This window comes from Chlorocebus sabaeus, chromosome 3 (assembly GCF_047675955.1).
Source record: "Chlorocebus sabaeus isolate Y175 chromosome 3, mChlSab1.0.hap1, whole genome shotgun sequence".
Taxonomy (NCBI): Eukaryota; Metazoa; Chordata; class Mammalia; order Primates; family Cercopithecidae; genus Chlorocebus; species Chlorocebus sabaeus.
In genome coordinates this window covers 19,717,690-19,738,298 of record NC_132906.1, presented here as the reverse complement: position 1 = coordinate 19,738,298, position 20,609 = coordinate 19,717,690, and the positions used below count along the sequence as shown (strand labels likewise).

Here is a 20,609-nt window from a genome sequence, read left to right as displayed (position 1 = left end):
GAAAATGTATTTAGAATTAAAAGATAAGATTGAATTATTAGGTTCAAGAATTTTTTTTGAAATCTGATCCTATTAATTTATAAATTGCAGTTTATATTGTCATAAAGGAAACCAAATTGTTAAATAATGAAGAGTTATAAGAGGAATTAAAGGCTGGGCACGGTGGCTCACACCTGTAATCCTGACACTTTGGGAAGCCAAGGCAGGCAGATCACCTGAGGTCAGGGGTTCAAGACCAGCCTGGCCAACATGGTGAAACCCTATCTCTACTAAAAATACAAAAAATTAGCCAGGCATAGTGGCATACACCTGTAATCCCAGCTACTCAGGAGGCTGAGGCAGGAGAACCACTTGAACCCAGAAGGCGGAGGTTGCGGTGAGCCAAGATAACGCCACTGCACTCCAGCCTGGGTAAAAAAGCACGACCCAGTCTCAAAAAAAAAAAAAAAAAGGGAGCAATTAAAAGTAGTACCTGATCTCTTTGGCTTTTGGGGGTACCAGGGATTACTTTGTATTGTGAGAGAAAACCTGAATTTTGTATGTGTAATGGGTGACAAGTTATTGGCAAAAGCTGCAGTTTTGGAAGTGGCAGCCAGTGTTTGCAGTGAGTGGTTGTTACTGCAGGGGGCTTAGAGAAAAAGCAAGGTTTGAAACCTTGGAGGTTGTGGGAACACTCAACACCAAAAGACAGGACTACGGTGGGCTAATCACAGAGTGGGCTGATTGGCTTTGGGTCACCCACTAACCTTGGGGAATGTCTTTGTAGTGAGATGTACTGTGGAAGTGTTGACTTTGGAGAACAAGATACAAAAACAATCAGCAATATTTCAAACAAAAATTTATGTCATCATTTTAGTGCTCCCATCAGTTCAGTCCCTTGTATTTCTTGTTCTGCTTGATGTTGACATAGCAATCCTCATGAATGAGTCAGTCTTTTATTAGAATTCTGGGAGTTTTTATTTAGCCCATTTATCCTAAAGTTATCAGAAATCAGTGTTCAAGAGTACTTGTTAGTCTTTTCCATGAAAAGCAATTTTGGAATACAGCTGATTGCAAATGCTTTTAGAGAAGAATTCAAAACAACAGCTGTGGATGATAAAAATTTAGAATAGGCATGATTAAAATCTGATGAAAGTTCCAATTGACCAGGAAATTTAGTTATTGCTATTACATGTAGCATTTAAGATATCTAGTAGATGCAACCAGAATTATGACTGATAATGTTACATCAGATCATCAGAATTTTGTAACTTTTATATACTTTTTAGAATATTTAAATTAATAACATATTCATACAAATGTAACTTTAACATAGCAATCAAAAATCATAATAACATTATGACTGATAAAATATTATATTTTTATTAATTTGTATGATTTTGGAAACACTTATATCAATAACATACCCATAAATGTAACTAAGAGAAGATCTAATACTATTATTTGACAATGCCTACCATACAATTTACCAAATAATTTAATATCTCTACAAAATGAGAGATACATTCTTTGATGTTTCCAGAGGCCCAACTAGAATATCCCAAAGTTAATTTTAAGCCAAAAAAACATATTTTAGAATTTCGATCCTGGTGAAATCTGCCAAAGACATCAAAAGATTTGAAACATTCGATCAAAAGAGAATCATGGGCTGGGTACAGTGGCTCAGGCCAGTAATCCCAGTGCTTTGGGAGGCTGAGGTGGGAGGATTGCTTGAGGCCGGGTGTTTAAGACCAGCCTGGGCTACATTAGCAAAATCTCATCTCCATGAAAAGTTTTACAGCATGGTAGCTCAAACCTGTAGTCCCAGCACGTTGAGAGGTCAAGGCAGATGATTGCTTGAGGCCATAAGTTCAAGACCAGCCTGGGCAACATAGGGAGACCTGGTATCTACAAATAAAAATGAAAAATGAACTGGTTATGGTGACACACACCTGGAGTCCTAGCTACTCAGGAGACCAAGGATTGCTTGAGCCCCCAGAGTTCAAAATTGCAACAAGTTGTGATTGCACCACTTCATTCCAGTTTGGGCAACAGAGAAAGACCTTATCTCTAAAACAGAAAATGAAAAAAAAATTAATTAGCTGGATGTTCTGGCATGCATCAGTAGTCCCAGCTATTCAGGAGGCTGAGATGGGAGGATCACTTGAGCCTAGTTTACAGCGAACTATGATCACACAACTGCACTCCAGCCTAGGCAACAGAGCAAGATCCTGTCTCAAAACAAAAACAAAAACAAAAATCTGAAAAACAAAACAGAATCACAGGTCACTGTTAAATAATAGTTATTCATTTAACCAGAGTGATAATCCTAAAACTTCAAAAGCTATATAGAAGTTACATGATTTTGAAAACCTTAGTCCATTTAAAGCTCAGTTTTCCTAAGTAACCAAAATCCTAATAAAGACAACAAAGGATTATCTTGATAAAATGTAAAATCTTTTTTTTTTTCCCAGACCTGTTACCAAAAAGGAAAAGAAAAACCTTCTGTTGTGTAACTGCTTTTTCTCATGAGAAGCCCAGTTAGATAACCTGGAAGTCAAACCTGATGAAAAAGGTACTTGAATTTAAGCAGACAGAGGAAGAGTTTGTCCAGGATTATGATGTACAATTTATTATGGAGAAATGTAAACAAGGAAACTAGTACCTTGAGTAGGCACACAAAGTAGGGACTCTTAGTAACAACGTGAATGTTTCCTGGTTATAAAGAAAACCCAAGAGTACAGAATCAAGTTATACTGAAGGAAAACATTGCTTTTCTACACCTTCAAGATAAAACATTTCAGTGTTAGGCCATAACATCAGTGTTAGAACCAGAACAAAAGTTACAGGAATTGATAAAAACATTGAAGGAGAAAGTTACCATCCCAGCCAAGCAAAAAGATGTACCTTTCCCAGGGATAAAAAAAACAGATGGCAATGACATGTGACCTGCAAGTCACATGCAGCAAGGTACAGTAAAAGTTGAACTTCTGAGATACAAGTCTGAAGAGTTTTAAAAAGATACAGATTTCAGAATTAAAAATTCAGAACCTCTGAATTTTACTGAAAGCAAATTGATACTTGATGAAAAACTTGTTATTCTAACACAGGGAACCAAAATTTTAGTTTTGTATTAGTATAATTTAATATCAAAGCTCAATCTTTAGAAAGACTTATAAGTAATTTCCTTTTAATTATAGCCAACTTGATCAAATGCAAATTTACTTTCATAAATTTTCTTTTCACAAACCTTATCACAAAGTACTCTGACAATATGTACCATTGACAATATGCTTGGAATTTCTGCTTTGTCCTTTACTTTTGCTCTCTTAAATTTTACTTTATGACACAAATTTACCATATAAAGTTTTTTCTCATGTAAAATTATTATCTTTTCTTTTTAACCTTTCTTACCAAAAACATCTTCATATCTATACTTTCTTCACATATCACTCTCCTACTTAACTGGTTCTTTCCTGTCTCTTCTATATTTTGAAACAATGTTTAATTAACCTACAAATTAGACAAAAAAATTTTTTCTCAATAAAGAACACAACTTTATCCCTTTCTTTCTTTCTTTCTTTTTTTTTTTTTTTTTTGTGAGATGGAGTCTCACTCTGTTGCCAGGCTGGAGTGCAGTGGCAAAATCTCAGCTCACTGCAACCTCTACCTCCCGGGTTGAAGTGATTCTCCTGCCTCAGCCTCCCCAGTAGCTGGGATTACAGGCACGCACCACCATGCCCAGCTAATTTTTGTATTTTTAGTAGAGATGGGGTTTCACCGTGTTGGCCAGGATGGTCTCAATCTCTTGACCTCGTGATCCACCTGCCTCGGCCTCCCAAAGTGCTGGGATGACAGGTATAAGCCACCTTGCCCAGCCACTTTGTGACTTTCTTATAATTTTTTTCTATCAAAAATACATTTTGAATATATATGCACTCTTTGTATACAGAATTCTATATATTGATTACAATTTTTAACTCTTAAATTTAGTGAAACCTAGGAAGCAAGATCTTGAATTGTCTGTCACATATCAGTATTTTACTTTTAATTTCTTTTCTTTTTTTACCTACCTGGTTCATTTTCAATATATCAATACTTATCATGAGAATCATTTTGTAATTTTTAGAAACATGTTTCCTTATAACACAATTTTAAAATCTTATTTGATAATGACCCAGATTTAATTAGTATATATTAATTTAACACAACTTTAAGATATCAAATTATATTAAAAGTTCATTTATGGAAATTTATTTCATTTACCTAATTTATTTATTTTAGCAGATGACCTAGATTATTTCTGAAAACTGAAATATTAGACAAAGTTAGTTATGGTATCAAATTATTTCCTTGTTATCCATTTTTATAGCCTGTGACTATCAGCTGTTCACTTAAATAAGAACCTTAAAGTTAAATATATTGGTATTTTGCTGATAAGCCAGAAGATATGGCTGTTTTCATTAAATCAACAACATTAAATTAGTCTTATCACAAAATTATACAAAGATCATTCTGTTTTAGGCTGAGTTTATACTTTTATAACCTTTGTGTTAAACCATGACAGCTTCAGATATCTAACAGAGAAAGGTATAAAACTGACCAGTAAACCCAGGCAAAGTGTATGCTGACAATTCTGAAGACATTTCTATTTTTATTTTACCAATAATTTTAAAATCATCTTATTTGTTAATGCTTTACTCATTTCACATAAACTAAAAGCCATGAGGGTTAATTACTATATATTTTATATGAGCATTCATTTCTCCTTAGGAGATTTCTGGTCAACTATGCCAGATTTTACCATGTAGACACAGCATATAGTACATGTATATATGTATAAATACATCTAAACACACCCACACACACACACAAAGATTTCACAACTTTCATTTTAGAATTTTAGTCATGAGATAGTAATAAAAACTCATTGGCTCATAAAAGACAATTGGATCCTAATTATATTTCTGACAAAATTGGAATCTGTTTACATGGCTAAAATTTAATTGCCCTTACAGATAATCTAATGAAGACTGTGGACCAAAATTTCAGGCAAATAAGTTTTTGTGGCAGTTTGATTTTAGTTTTTTGGTGATAGTGTCTCACTCTGGCACCCAGGTTGGAGTGCTGTGGCATCATCATAGCTCACTGCAGCCCTGAACTACTGGGCTCAACCAATCCTCCATCTCAGCCTCCTCCCAAGTACCTAGTGCTACAGGCACATGCCACCACACCTGGCTAATTTATTTTTGTTTTTATTTTCATTGAGATGAGGGTCTCACTATGTTACCCTGACTTGTCTTGAACTCCCTGCCTCAAATGGTCCTCATATCTTTGCTTTGCAAAGTGCTAGAAAGGCATGAGCCACCACGCCTGACCAGCAGTTTGATTTTTGTAAAACCAATTTTACCCTTTTTTTCAGTTTCAAATGAGTTTAGTTTTTTTTTTTTCTTTTTTTTTGAGACAGAGTCTCACTCTGTCGCCCAGGCTGGAGTGCAGTGGCGTGATCTCGGCTTACTGCGAGCTCTGCCTCCTGGGTTCACACCATTCTCCTGCCTCAGCCTCCCGAGTAGCTGGGACTACAGGTGCCTGCCCAGCTAATTTTTTGTATTTTTAGTAGAGATGGGGTTTCAGCATGTTAGCCAGGATGGTCTTGATCTCCTGACCTCGTGATCCTCCCGCCTTGGCCTCCCAAAGTGCTGGGATTACAGATGTGAGCCACTGCGCCCAGCCAAGGTTACATTTTTAATATTTACATTTTGGCTAGGACTGGCTGAATTGAATAAGAAAAATAAAATCCCTAATTATCCTTGAATTAGTAACACATCTATCTTTCGTTTACCGGTCTGGTTTGCTTGATTAACAAATGTGGACGGGAAAGATTAGAGCAGTTTCTCTCTCGCTCTCTCTCCTTTCAGCTTTTTTGTTGTTGTTGTTGTTTGTTTTTTTGTTGTTGTTGTTGGTCTCTGCATAGGAGAAAAAGTAAAACTTTTGTATTGAACAGAGATTCCTTATATTATTGCTCCAAGCTCAAGATTTTGATCTGTTTGATCTAAGAGCCTAACTTTTATAAACACTTATATAGTTCTTTCTCTTTTAGATTTCTAATTTTTCAATTAAGTGTTCCATTTTAATGGGGGCGGCTGAATATATTTTACCATTGTCAGTGAAAGACTAAGATCACAAAAGGTCCAGGAAAGGTTGCAGGAAATCATAAGTGGCATTTATCAGTCCCAGTTTAGAAAAAATTTGTTGGATCTGTATTTTAACAATCTCAGTAGTTTTATTCTTGTTCTGTAGCTGTTCTGTTTGCATATCTGTTCTACATTTAAATACCTTTCCCTCTTTTGAGATAAAGAAATGTATGCATTGTGAAATTCCAAAAGTCTCTACCTAAGAGATATATGAGAGCCAAAGGAACAAGCAGAAAGGAATGAGTTCAAATAAGGGAGTGGGGGTGGGGAAGTAGCCAGAAGGATAGGGAGAAGCAGTTGGAGGGGACAGGGAGAAAGTTGCTAAATCTTTTTCAATTTAGAAATAGTTTCAGGCTGACCAGGTGCAGCAGCGCACCTGTAATTCCAGCACTTTGGGAGGCTGTGGCAGGTAGATTGCTTGAGCCTGGGAGTTCAAGACCTCCCTAGGCAACATGATAAAACCCTGTCTCTGCTAAAAATACAAAAATTAGCCAGGAGTGGTGGCGTGTGCCTATAGTCCCAGCTACTCTGGAGGCTGAGGTGGGAAGATCACTTGGGCCTGGGAGAGCAAGGTGACAGTGAGCTGTAATCATGACACTATACTCCAGCCTGGACAACACAGCAAGACCCTATCTCAAAGAGAAAGAAAAGAAAAATAGTTTCTGGTATCTTTTTATTTACCTTTTGAGTAGACGCAACTTTTTTTCAAAATTTCTTTTATAGGTTGGTGCAAACGTAATTCCAGTTTTGGAGGGTAAATTTTAAATCATTATAACTAGGCTCAAATATATCTTTATTAATCAAAATAAGAACAATTACAGGTCAGGCGCAGTGGCTCACACCTGTAATCCCAGCACTTTGGGAGGCCGAGGCGGGCGGATCATGAGGTCAGGAGTTTGAGACCAGCCTGGCCAACATGGTGAAACCCCCATCTCTACTAAAAATACAAAAATTAGCTAGGCACTGGGGTATGCGCCTGTAGTCCCAGCTACTCGGGAGGCTGAGGCAGGAGAATCACTTGAACCCAGGAGGCAGAGGTTGCAGTGAGCCGAGATTGCTCCACTGCACTCCAGCCTGGGTGACAAAGCGAAACTCTGTATCAAAAAAAAAAAAAAAAAAAAAAAGAACCATTACAATCAACACATTTTTGCCAATGAGAAATAAGTTTGTTTCTTCCTGTAGCATTAAAACCTGTGCTTCAGGATTCAACAAACTCTTGGGAAGCATTTTCTGCATCCTGCTAGTTATGGAAGCGTTTTCCCTGCAAAAAGTTGTTGAGATGCTTGAAGAAGAGATAGTCAGTTGGCGGGAGGTCAGGTGAATATGGCGGATGAGGCAAAACTTCATAGCCCAATTTGTTCAACTTTTGAAGCATTGGTTGTGCAACGTGTGGTTGGGTGTTGTCATGGAGAAGAATTGGGCCCTTTTTGTTGACCAATGCCGGCTGCAGGCTTTGCAGTTTTCAGTGGATCTCACTGATTTGCTGAGCATACTTCTCAGATGTAATAGTTTCACAGGGATTCAGAAAGCTGTCATGGATCAGATTGGCAGCAGACCATCAAACAGTGACCATGACTTTTTTTTGGTGCAAGTTTGACTTTGAGAAGTGCTTTGGAGCTTCTTCTCGGTCCAACCACTGAACTGACTGTCACCAGTTGTCATATAAAATCCACTTTTTGGCCGGGCGCGGTGGCTCACGCCTGTAATCCTAGCACTTTGAGAGGCCAAGGTGGGTGGATCACCTGAGCAGGAGTTCAAGACCAGCCTGGCCAATATGGCAAAACCCCATCTCTACTAAAAATACAAAAATTAGCTGGGCATGGTGGCACATGCCTATAACCCCAGCTACCTGGGAGGCTGAGGCAGGAGAATCACTTGAACCTGGGAGGCAGAGGGTTCAGTGAGCTGAGATTGAACTGCCGCCGCACTCCAGTCGGGGTGACAGAGCAAGACTCCATCTCAGAAAAAAAAAAAAAAAAATTAAATCTACTTTTCATTGCACAAATCCAATCAAGAAATGGTTCGTTGTTGTTGCGTACAATAAGAGAAGACAGCACTTCAAAAAAATTATTATTTTTTTAAATTTTTGCTCAGTTCATGAGGTACTCACTTATCAAGCTTTCTCACCTTTCCAATTTGCTTCAAATGCCAAATGACCATAGAATGGTCAACATCGAGTTCTTTAGCAACATCTTGTGTAACTGTAAGAGGGTCAGCTTTGATTATTGCTATCAATTGGTCATTGTCAACTTCTGATGGCTGGCCACTACGCTCCCTATCTTCAAGGCTCTTGTCTCCTTTGCAAAACTTCTTGAACCACCACTGCTCTGTATGTTCATTAGCAGTTCCTGGGCCAAATGCATTATTGACATTGTGAGTTGTCTCCGTGCTTTACAACCCATTTTGAACTCGAATAACAAAATTGCTTGAATTTGCTTTTTGTCTAACATCATTTCCATAGTCTAAAATAAACAAAAAATAAACATCGAGTAATGTCATTAACAAAAGAAATAAAGTGAAGAATACTCACTAAAATGATGTATAACAAAACCACATTATTTAAGAATGTATTCCAATACCAAACAGCAAATTCCAACAATGCAAAAACTGCAATTACTTTTGCACTCACCTAAATAGAAGCTTCTAAGTGCTAGTGACAGTAAGTCTCCCACTCATTTTATTTAAACCCAGCTTTTCCCAATTGTGCACATGAATTAATTATTTTAGACATTTTCAAAAGATTCCAATTTTGGGCTAAGGGTGAGGTGGTATGGACAACAACCTTGGCACCCCATCCCCTGCCACCTGCAGTCATACACCTGCCTACCATGCTTCTATCCCACCACTTCTTGCCTTAATGCCTGACCGCCACAGCCAGGGCCCAGCGAGTGACCCAGGTGCAAGCCATCAAGTGTGTGGTGGTTGGAGATGGAGCTATAAGTAAAACTTGCCTACTAATCAGTGTTACACCCAATGCATTTCCCAATGCATTATCACTATTGTCTTTGACAATTATTCTGCTGCCAATGTTAAGGTAGATGGAAAACCAGTGAATCTGGGCTTATGGGATACATCTGGACAAGAAGATTATGACAGATCATGCCCCCATTCTGTCGGTAAACAGACATATTTTTAATAGGCTTCTCCCTCATGAGTCCTGCGTCATTTGAAAATGTCTGTGCAGAGTGGCATTCTGAAATGCGCACCATTTTCCCAACACTCCCATCATTATTGTGGGAAGTAAACTTGATCTTAGTGTTGTTAAAGACACATTTGAGAAACTGAAGGAGAAGAAACTGACTCCCATCACCTATCTGCAGCTTTTAGCCAAGAATAAGGAGATTGGTGCTTTAAAATACCTGAAGTGCTTGGCTCTCACATAGCGAGGGTTCAAAACAGTGTTTGATGAAGCTATCTGAGCAGTTCTCTGCCCACCTCCTATGAAGAAGAGGAAAAGAAAATACCTGCTGTTGTAAATGTCTGATCTCCTGACCTCATGATCCGCCCACCTCGGCCTCCCAAAGTGCTGGGATTACAGGCGTGAGCCACCGCACCCGGTGAAATGCAGACATTTTCTAAGTAATTTTCAGATATGTAAAGCAGAACAGCCTCCTTAATGAAACACTGCCATTTAATGCACCAATAACTTATCAACCCATGTTCATTACATAATATCATACTGTCTGTCATAATGAAATGAATACAACAAACTCAGCTCTTTGGATCAATCTTTTTTATTTTATACTGAATGTCCTAGGGTGAGCTTGAGGGCCTCCTTGGTAAGTTCTGTGGCAGCCGCCAGGGCTCGCAGACAAGGTTGCCAGCCCTGGACCGTGGGGTCTAACTGCTTGGAGAGATAGGCCACAGCCTGGTATGTTGATCCAACCAGCTGGGCTAGAAGGCCAGTAGCTACCTTTTGACGCTCCTTGGTGAATAGATGAAAAGGCCGAAGGGGGTTGGGGAGAGAGAGAGCAGGGGCAGAAAGGAGACAGTCCTGAAGCTTCTTGAAAGAGTTGGCAACCAATGAGGGGTCAGACAGCAGTCCAGTGGGCGCTTCCTTGGCAGCCTGGTAGAGGGGCTTGGCTAGGACCCCGAAGTTGGGAATCCAATGCCTGAAATACCCTACCAGTCCTAGGAAGGACAAGATCTCTTCCGCATCCTGAGGAGGCTGGAGAGTTTCGATAAGGCTTATTCTATCCGCCGTGAGGCTTTTTGTAGTGGGTGTGAGGAGGATGCCTAGGTAGGTGATAGAAGGGGTGCAAAGCTGAGCTTTGGCCAGGGTAACCTGATAACCTCAGTCGCCAAGAAAATTTAAAAGTGTAGCAGTATCCACAAGGGAGCTCTCCCAGGAGGGACTACATATTAATAAGTCATCTACATATTGTAATAGTGTGCTGTGGGTAAGGGGACAGAGGCTAACATCCTGTGCCAGTGCCTGTCTGAAAAAATGGGGGCTATCTCAGAACACTTGAGACAAAACAGTCCAAGTCAGCTGGGAAGAAATATAAGTGTCTGGATCTTCCCATGTAAAGGCAAACAGAAAGTGACAGTTGGGATGTAGGGGAATGGTGAAGAAGGCATCCTTTAGGTCAAGGACAGTAAAATGGGTGGTATCAGGGGGAATGCGTGAGAGAAGTGTATATGGGTTAGGAACAACTGGAAAGGTGGGGACTACTGCCTCATTGATGAGGCGTAGATCCTGCACGAGGCGGTAGGCCCTGGAGCTTTTCCGTACAGGCAGGATAGGAGTATTGCATGGTGAATTGGCAGGGACTAGAATGTGCTGCTGGAGCAGGCGTGTGATGATAGGTTTTAGTCCCTTTGTCGGTGCTCAAGGGAGATGGGGAACTGGGGTCGAGGGAAACTTGGAGGGGTCCTTCAGCCGGATGCGGACTGGAGTATGGTGCTGGGCAATGATCGGGGTGGAGGTGTCCCACACCTTAGGGTTAATGGGGACCAGAAACGGGAGTGGGGTGTCAGCCTGGCAGGGTTTATCAGGTGAGAGGAGGGGAAAGAGGAGCGCAAGGTGCAGGGAGGGGTTGGGCCGGAAGTGAACTGAGGCCCCTAGCTTGGAAAGGAGGTCTCGTCCTAACAAAGGGACTGGGCATGAAGAAATGATGAGAAATGAGTGTGAGAAAAGGGAGCCATCCAGGCGGCAAGACAGAGGAGGAGTCTGGTGGTAGGTGGAGGGAGTGCCATCAATTCCCATGACCGAGACAGCAGAGGGATGACTGGGGCCACTGAAGGAAGGCAAAACAGAGTAGGTAGCCCCCGTGTCCATAAGGAAGGATATGGACTTATCCGCTACCTGGAGCATAACCCTGGGCTTGGCAAGAGTAAGAGGGGTTCCCGAGTCTGGGCCTCTTCAATCTTCGTCGGTGTTGAGGAGCTGGAAGACGCCTCCAGCACCTGGAGGAGGGTCATCACGTGGAGGCATAGCAACCGTCCTCAGGTTGGGGCAGTCTGACTTCCAGTGGCCCATCTGCCGACAGCTTGGACAGGGGCGAGTTGGCTCCTTAGGGTTGGGGCACTGCTTGGCCCAGTGGCCATCATTGCCGCACTTGAAGCAGGCACCAGGTGGTGCTTGGGGAGTACCTCCTCTCTGAGAACTCCTGGAGCCGGCTGGCCTCAGGGCAGCTACCAAGGCCTGGGTTTGGAGTTGTGCGTTCTGTTTTAGCCTGGCCTGTCGCTGGGCCTCAGCTGCTTCCTCCCTGGAGTTGTAGACCTTGAAGGCCAGTTTGGCTAAATCCTGGATGGAAGTTTGAGGGCTGTCCTCCACCTTTTTTAATTTTTTCCGGATATCCAGAGCCGACTGAGAAATAAAGTACATAGCCAAGACGGTTCCTCCTGTGGGGGAGGTAGGGTCAAGGCGGGTGTACTGAATGAGTGCCTCAGTCAGTCGGTTAAGAAAAACGGCCGGATTCTCATCTGAGCCTTGGACTACCTCCTTTAATTTATCAAAGTTGACTGACTTATTGGAGGCTGCCTGCATGCTGGCAAGAAGGCACTGGACCATCATGTCTCGGCGGCAGTGGCCTGCCTGCCCAACCTGGTAGTCCCAGCCAGGCTCGGCCGAGGGCACCGCTTCAGTGCCGACTGGCATGGCGGGGTCAGTTAAATGAACCTGGTCAGCATGCTGCCTGGCTGCCACTAGGATACGCTCCCATTCCTCAGGGGACAGGGTTGAGGTCATAACGACATGGAGATCATGCCAGGTGAAGTCATACACCTGGCATAGGTATCTGAACTCTTTGATATACAGAGTGGGGTTGGCCAAGAAAGAGCCTGCACCCTCTTCAGTCTTAGACAGGTCTGCCAGCGAAAATGGCACATGGACCCGGACTATTTTTTGGCACCTGCCACTTCCTGCAAGGGGTACAGGAGGTCGGTCCTGGACCGGGTATGGGCTGAGACAGGCGAGGAGGAGGTGGAGATAGGAGAGACAGGGTCCGTCAGGTTTGGTGGGGACACAGGAGGAGTGGAGGGAAGGGGTGGCGCCAATGAGGACGGAGACGACGACGGGTCAGGGTAAGGGGGAGGTTGAGCACAGGACCGAAGGGGTGGCAGGGAAAGAGTATAAGGGGCTCAGAGAAAGAGGAGGAATCATCCTTCTCCTTGCTTGAGGGAGTGAATTTCGCAAGCAAGACCTGGGCCAACGAACGTTGGGCACAGAGGTCTGGGCGGGAGCGCAAGTCCCAAAAGGCCTGAACGTAGGCTACCTCGGACCATTTGCCTAGTCTCTTGCAGAAGTTGGTCAGGTCTGTGAGGATGTTAAAGTCTAGAGTGCCCTCTGCAGGCCACTGAGACTGATTATCTAATTTATACTGCGGCCATGCCACTGTGCAGAAGAAAATAAGCCACTTTCGTTTTAGGTCTTGGCTGAGACCTAAAGTCTGAAAATTAGCCAAGAGGCACCCCAGAGGGGATTTTTGGTCTGGTTCGGACTGGGCAGCCCCCATGATCCCGAGGCGGGCAGTCTGGAGGCAACGGGAGCGTCCTCCCACTGCCACATGGAGTGCGGGGTATGGTGGCTTCTGGGGAGGTTGGACGACTCCTAGTCCCCAGTGCCAAGGTCACAAGTGACGGACAGGGGAAGCCCTGACACGGCCGTGTTTTCGGGCAGGGACTCCCAGAGCCCGCAGGACAGGGGAAAACTTACCCAGCAGTGATCGAATTGAGTCTTAGATTTGGTGAAAGGGCTCCCGGCTGGGAGAGGAGGTCCTGGCTCGGGGAGAGGAGAGCCTGCCCAAACCGGCAGGGGTCCAGGGAGGGGTCTCCTCCCGGGTTTCCGCACTAATGTAATGTAATGGGGAGACAAGCAAGGTCTTACGAGGCAGATGAGAACAGAGGTAGCCTTTATTGGGCTCACAGGCGAGGTTCACCAGTCCCCTAGGAGGAGGACCGAGGAAGTCACGCTCGGGGCGGGTATCGGGGGCCTTTTATAGGGCAAGGTAGGCGGGGTTTATAGGTTTCAGTTTTCCTGAGTTAGGTTTCGATTTCTGAGGAATGATGTGTCCAGGAGCTTGCACAGAGCGGGGGTTTTTTATCAGGCATGGGCTTTTTTCACGCCCTGAGAGTCTTAGCAGGAAGTGAAGGGCGGAAAGTCCTAACAAAGGGCCTGCCATGCCGGGTGATACCGCCATGTTGGGTCTAGATTCCTGCCTAACATGGGCGACAGAGTGAAACACCATCTAAAAAAAAAAAAGGAACTGATTTGATGAAGATAGTTTTAGTGACTTACAATCTAGGCAGAGGAATTAGTAATGTCAAGAAAAATTGTTAAAGACTTTGAAATGGGTGAAAGATTGGCCGGGTGCAGTGGCTCACACCTATAATCCCAGCACTTTCGGAGGCCAAGGCAGGCGGATCATGAGGTCAGGAGATCGAGACCATCCTGGCAAACACTGTGAAACCCCATCTCTACTAAAAATACAAAAAATTAGCCAGGCGTGGTGGTAGGTGCCTGTAGTCCCAGCTACTTGGGAGGCTGAGGCAGGAGAATGGCGTGAACCTGGAAGGCGAAACTTGTGGTCCACTGCACTTGAGCTTGGGTGACAGAGCGAAACTCTGTCTCAAAAAAAAAAAAAAAAAGAAAGAAAGAAATGCAAATTGTGTACAATGGAGGGGCAAGTGATTATGGCTTTGCAGTTGTTCATCATTTAACCCTTTTCCCATTTAGGAAAAATAAAAAGTGCAGCTAACACTCATTTAATTTGACATAAATATGCTCTTTGAGCCTGGAGAAAATCTGACTGATTTTCAATGTGAAAATAAAATATAAAAACTGTTCTTAGGCTGGGTGCAGTGGTTCACGCCTGTAATTCCAGCACTTTGGGAGGCTGAGGTTAGCAGATCACCTGAGGTCAGGAGTTCGAGACCAGCCTGGCCAACATGGTGAAACCCTGTCACTACTAAAAGTACAAAAATTAGCTAGGCATGGTGACACATACCTGTAATCCCAGCTACTCCAGAGGCTGAGGACAGAGGATTGTTTGAACCTGGGAAACAGAGGTTGTGGAGAACCAAGATCACGCCGTTGCACTCCAGCCTGGGCAACAGAGCAAAAACTCCGTCTGAAAAAAAAAAAAAACCACTGGGTGCTGTGGCTCATGCCTGTAATCTCAGCACTCTGGGAGGCCGAGGTGGGTGGATCATGAGGTCAGGAGGTCAAGACCATCCTGGCTAACACGGTGAAACCCTGTCTCTACTAAAAATACAAAAAATTAGCTGGGTATGGTGGCGGGCATCTGTAGTCCCAGCTACTCGGGAGGCTGAGGCAGGAGAATGGCCTGAACCCAAGAGGCAGAGCTTGTGGTGAGCCGAGATCATGCCACTGCACTCCAACCTGGGCAACAGAGTGAGACTGCATCTATATAAAAAAAAATGTGATTGGAGTTATTTCTAAACAGAACTAACATCAGAATTGTCTGAATCATCAGAATCAACTAATTTGGAAATACCTAATTCATCAAATGAATCTTCAGCCAACAACTGTTTGAGAACGATGTTAACATCTTGCATAGGAATGCTATGTTTTCTAGGATTTGACATTTTCAGTAATCAAGAATTACTATATTTTGTAAATGGAAGTACCACTACTAACAGAATGCTATAATAAAATGATGCTTTTTGTTTCTAAAGTCAGTACACTAGAGTGATATGAAAATAATAATAGGCCGGGCATGGAGGCTCATGCCTATAATCCCAGCACTTTGGGAGGCCAAGGTGGGCGAATCACTTGAGGTCAGGAGTTTGAGACCATCCTGGTCAAAATGGTGAAATCCTGTCTCTACTAATAATACAAAAATTAGTCAGGTGTGGTGCAGCGTGCCTGTAATCCCAGCTACTCGGAAGGGTGAGGCACGAGATTCACTTGAAAACAGGCAGCAGAGTGAAACTGTGTCTCAAAAAATAATAATAGTAATAATAATAATAATAAAATCAAGATATTTCATGTCAAAAATATCACGGGGTAAACATTCCAGCTGCAAGCACCGCCAGCAAGTATTCTCAGGGCGAACAGGAAAGGGGTTTAACAGATTTGTTTCAGAATTCCTTATGGTGTACTTATGTGTCTTGGCATTTTCTTTAACCAGTTATAAAATCTACCGGTTTTCTGATTTATTAATAAATTAATCATTTTGGCACATGTTCAACTTCATATTTGTACAAGGGTCATAACTTTACCTTTTTAAAGCATGCTTCAGCAGTATGAACAAAAAAATAAGTTTGAAAGTGTGTTTTCAGGAAATAAATCATCCTCTTGAGCTGAAACGTGAGGCTCTTGGAGGATGTCATTAAAGTCACCTCACAGTGTTAAGAATTCTGGACAGAAACATAGTTATAATTAACCATTAATCCAGCAGTACTTTAGCCTACTTCCTTGTAACCAAAAGTCACATAGCACCAGATAGTGACCGTTTGTATGTATCCCCATTGTTCCTGTGAAAGTAAAATAAATCTTGGGGTCCCCAAATCATTAAGCTAAAGGGAAAAGTCAACTGGGAACTGCTTAGAGCAAACCTGCCTCCCGTTCTATTCAAAATCACCCGTGGACTCACTAAGACAAATGGATATCTGATTGCCTCCTTTGGAGAGGCTAATCACAAACTGAAGGAATGCAACCATTTGTCTCTTATCTACCTATGACCTGAAAGCTCTCTCCCAGCTTGACATTGTCCCACCTTTGTTTGAACTGTCCCACCTTACCAGACCAAATCAATGTTCATCTTACATATATATACACACACACACACACACACACACACACACACACACATATATATATATATATATTTTTTTTAGATGGAGTTTTGCTCTTGTTGCCCAGGCTAGAGTGCAATGACGTGATTTTGGCTCACTGCAACCTCCGCCTCCCAGATTCAAGTGATTCTCCTGCCTCAATCTCCCAAGTAGCTGGGATTACAGGCATGTGCCACCACGCTCAGCTAATTTTGTATTTTTAGTAGAGATGGGGTTTCTCCATGTTGATCAGTCTGGTCTTGAACTCCTGGCCTCAGGTGATCCGCCTGCCTCGGCCTCCCAAAGTGCTGGGATTACAGGTGTCACCAGCTTATCTTACATACGTTGATTGATGTCTCATGTCTCCCTAAAATGTATAAAACCAAACTATGCTCTGATCACCTTAGGCACTTGTCATCAGGACCTCCTCAGGCTGTATCACAGGTGCACATCCTCGATCTTGGCAAAATAAACTTTCTAAATTAACTGAGACCTGTCTCAGATATTTGGGGTTCACATTTTGGTAACCATGCAGGGATTCTGAGTGAAGATGCCTCTAACCTTTGACAAATTTCCTGTTGGTGGTTGGTACCAGCATGAGCTAATTTTATGGCTCAAATCCATGGGACAATTTGCTGAGGTCTGGGAGCACCCCCTCCAGAAAATCCCTGATCTCCCAAAATTTGGTCAAGATCTAAAGTTTATTTTGCCGTGCAACTACCAAGACCTGCCCCCCCGCCCCCGCCCTTTTTCGGCATTTTACTTGCTTCCAACAAGGAAGGCGAAATTTTCTGCTTCCATGATGATGGAAGGTAAGCAAATCCTTTATGCAGTTTGAACTCGCACCCAGCAGGGAAGATGAGGTCAAGTATTTTTCCTCCTGCTAGGATGGTAGAAGGCAGTCTTTAGCCTGAGACCCATCCCTAGGTAAGTAGCTGAATTAGGATTTTGTCTTGACTGAAGTTTAACAATAAGCTCGTCTTAATTTCTCCTTACCATTAGAGTGCTCAGTGATCATATTGTTGGGTTTTGTTGTTGTTTGTTACAGTCTTTCTCTCATCAGAGTTGACCAACTCTACCTCACTTGGTCAATTCTGAGTGAGAATTCCAAGTTATGGGTAATAAAGTCTCTCTAATTTGACTAAAATTCCTCACAGCTGCAAAAGAGGAAAAACAAAAACCAAAAAATCATGCGCTTGGTTTCTGTGTTTGCTTCCTATCTTAAAAAACAAACAAACAAATATTCTTTCATTTACTTTTTTTCCACCCTATACCTCCTTTCCCCTTTGCCATCTGCAGTACCAAAAAAATCTAAAGAAGGCTTTTAATGACTTGAATCCCTGTAAAGAATTCAGAACAAAGGCACCACTGACCCTTTTTATGGTGTTCTGTTTTCTTTGTAAAGTTTCAAGAGTCATGAGCAGATTGTTCTTAGGTCTAAAGATCTGTTTTTCTGTATTACATGAACTGATCTCTTTGGCTTTGGGGGTACCACAGATTACTTTGCACTGTGAAAGGATTTGACCTTGGTGTGTGTAATGGGAGATGAGAGCTACAAAGTTAGGAGTGGTTGAGCACAGTTTACTGGAAGTGGTCCTGGCTGTTTTTTTTTTTTTTTTTATTTCCTAGGAAGTTGTTGTTTAAGGATCCTGATTCTAGTTCAGAGCTGCTTTCTAAAGGGTCTTCTCTATTCCTTTTTCTCCCCAAGTTGATCTCAATTCAGCTCATCTGTGCATATTTGCATGAGGAAATGAATGGTTGTTTTAACAGGTTAACAGGAGACTGAGTTTTCTCGGTTCCAAAGAGAAAGGGCTTTTGCTCCTTCCAGCAGAAAGGCACCCCTGGGTGACCAAGGGCTTTGTGGGAGTGTCTGGGGGGTTGACCCCTGTGATGTGCAGTGGCCCTACTGGAAAATCCCAAACAAAAATTAATTTTTAAAAAGGCTCGTCCAGGAAACACATATGTAAGGGTTGATCACCAGGTGTTTTAAGCCCTCTCAGAGGTCAGAGACCTCTGGAGAGAGAAACTAAAACATGAAAGAAGGTGGAAATGGCTCAGTGGTGACACACTGTGTTGTCCTGCCCACAAGCACCACACATCAATCCACTACACAAAAACCCTAGGCCACAGCTCCGTTCCTCCTTTTAAGAAAAAAAGTGGGAAACAAATAATCTAAGAATAAGGAGAAAGCAAGGAGAATGACCCCCTTTTGAGCATTCTATAGGTTTCATGGCATCTGTACTTGCCAGAGTTTATGTAAAATGGAAGTAATTATGGTCTTTGTGCACATTTACATTAAGGAAAAAGAGCCCTAAAGTCAACCTGCAAACTCTAGAGTTCCTAAGTTCTCCTTTATATTTTCTTTTCTGCCTGCTTTAAATCTGCTGTTATTTGTCTGTTAAGATAAAAAGCATTATTTGGATCCAACAGGTTTTTTGCAAGCCAGTGAATTTGTATTTATCTCATGTCCAAAGTTTTGAAGTAAAAGCTATATGATGTGTGTGTGTGTGTGTGTGTGTATGTATTTAAAAGGTCTTTAGGCTGGGCACAGTGGCTCAGGCCTGTAATCCCAGCACTTTGGGAGGCCAAGGCAGGTGGATGACCTGACATCAGGAGTTCGAGACCAGCCTGGCCAACATGGTGAAACCCCATCTCTACTAAAAATACAAAAAATTAGCCAAGCATGGTGGTGCATGCCTGTAATCCCAGCTACTTGAGAGGCTCAGGCAGAAGAATAGCTTGAACCCAGAAGGTTGAAGTTACAGTGAGCTGAGATCACGCAATTGCACTCCAACCTGGGCAACAAGAGTGAAACTTCATCTCAAAAAAAAGTAAATTAAATTAAAAAATAAAAAATCATAAAGGCCTTTATAATTTCTATAGTTTTATGTTTAATTAGCAATTAAATTCATTTTTTCTCTAGCATACCAGACTTTTTCTCTCTGTACCTTATCATGTAAATTTTGCTATTTGATTTTCATCTAAGTTGTTTCCTTTAATATGCAAATTTAAAGCTATTTAGCTAACAACTGCCTAGGGTAGTGAGACAGGTTAGCAAGAATTTGAAAGTATAAGACAGGAAAAATAGCTGTTTATGAATCTGTCAGATGTACTTCTATCAGCATCCCTTATATGTCTATGTATTTATGTGTTATGTACACAATGTTTCACTACTGAAAATATCTAAAAGAGCTCTAATTAATTAACTTAAGAAAATAAAAATATGTCAATCAAATACTTTAATCAGGAAAAAAGACTAGTCAAATGCTTTTTCAAGTTTACATAACTTAAGTAAAATCTCTAATAAATAAGCTAGCTTTAAAATTATTGGTAAAGTGATATTAGAAATGTCTTAAAAATTGCCAACATAAATTTTTGTTTGCATTTATTAATCAATAAATTTCATAATTATCCTAAGCAAATAATGTAAAGTTTCAAAATTTGGCATAGGGGTTACAAAACTATAAACCCAGCCCAAGACAGAATAAACTTTGCTTATGTCATTTTTAATAAATAAGACATTGATATTGGTTTAATGAAAATAGCTACATCTTAAATTTAATAAGATTACCATAACTTCTAATCTTGTGGCTTTAGGCAGTCTAGTCCATAGGCAGTAAAGTTTGTTTTGGGAAGGGACTGTTATCTTTGTTTCAAAGCTAAACTATAAACTAAGTTCCTCCCAAAGTTAGTTTGGCCTGAGCTCAGGAATGAACAAGGACAGCTTGGAGGTTAGAAGCAAGATGGAGTCGGTTAGGTCAGATCTTTTTCACTGTCCCAGTTATAATTTTGCAATGGTGTTTGCATAACTTTAAATCATGACTATTGCAGTTCTCATAACTAAAATAAGTAAATGTTTAAAATAAAGTAAATACGTAACTGTAATGGGATAATTGTAGAAAAATTCATCGTAATTTAGAATATAAAATTATATTAAATTAAGTAATAGATTTTTGTTATTTGGGTATTTTCTAATAAAAATATATTGTAGAAAAACATTCTAATAAAAAAGTGTCCTTTTTAAAAAAAGTGAACAATTTTTGTCTAATTGCAAGCTTATTTAAAGGTTATGTACAAAACAAGTTAAAAGGGCCAAGCGTGGTGGCTCATGCCTAGATTCCCAGTAGTTTGGGAGGCCAAGGCAGGTGGATAAAAAGGTCAGGGGTTCGAGACCACCCTGGCCAACATGATGAA

General features: G+C 41.6%; 2 protein-coding genes and 1 pseudogene across 8 annotated transcripts in view; 2 read left to right on the top strand and 1 right to left on the bottom strand.

The window, feature by feature from the left end:
* Positions 1-20,609, top strand: part of MTRF1 (mitochondrial translation release factor 1) — an 88,247-nt gene that overhangs the window by 12,736 nt on the left and 54,902 nt on the right. The window lies entirely within an intron of this gene.
* LOC140710878 (uncharacterized) overlaps positions 7,217-20,609 on the bottom strand; it is a 152,070-nt gene continuing 138,677 nt past the window's right edge. For 4 of the 5 annotated variants that reach the window (XM_073013707.1, XM_073013716.1, XM_073013721.1 and 1 more), the window contains one exon: positions 7,274-14,746. In XM_073013707.1, coding sequence (XP_072869808.1) covers positions 11,539-12,366 — 828 coding nt within the window. In that variant the 5' untranslated portion in view covers positions 12,367-14,746 and the 3' untranslated portion in view covers positions 7,274-11,538. Of the gene's footprint in view, positions 14,747-20,609 lie in introns of all 5 variants that reach the window. The other variant, XM_073013730.1, reaches the window with a different exon arrangement.
* LOC103214527 (ras-related C3 botulinum toxin substrate 1 pseudogene) lies at positions 7,579-9,649 on the top strand (annotated as a pseudogene).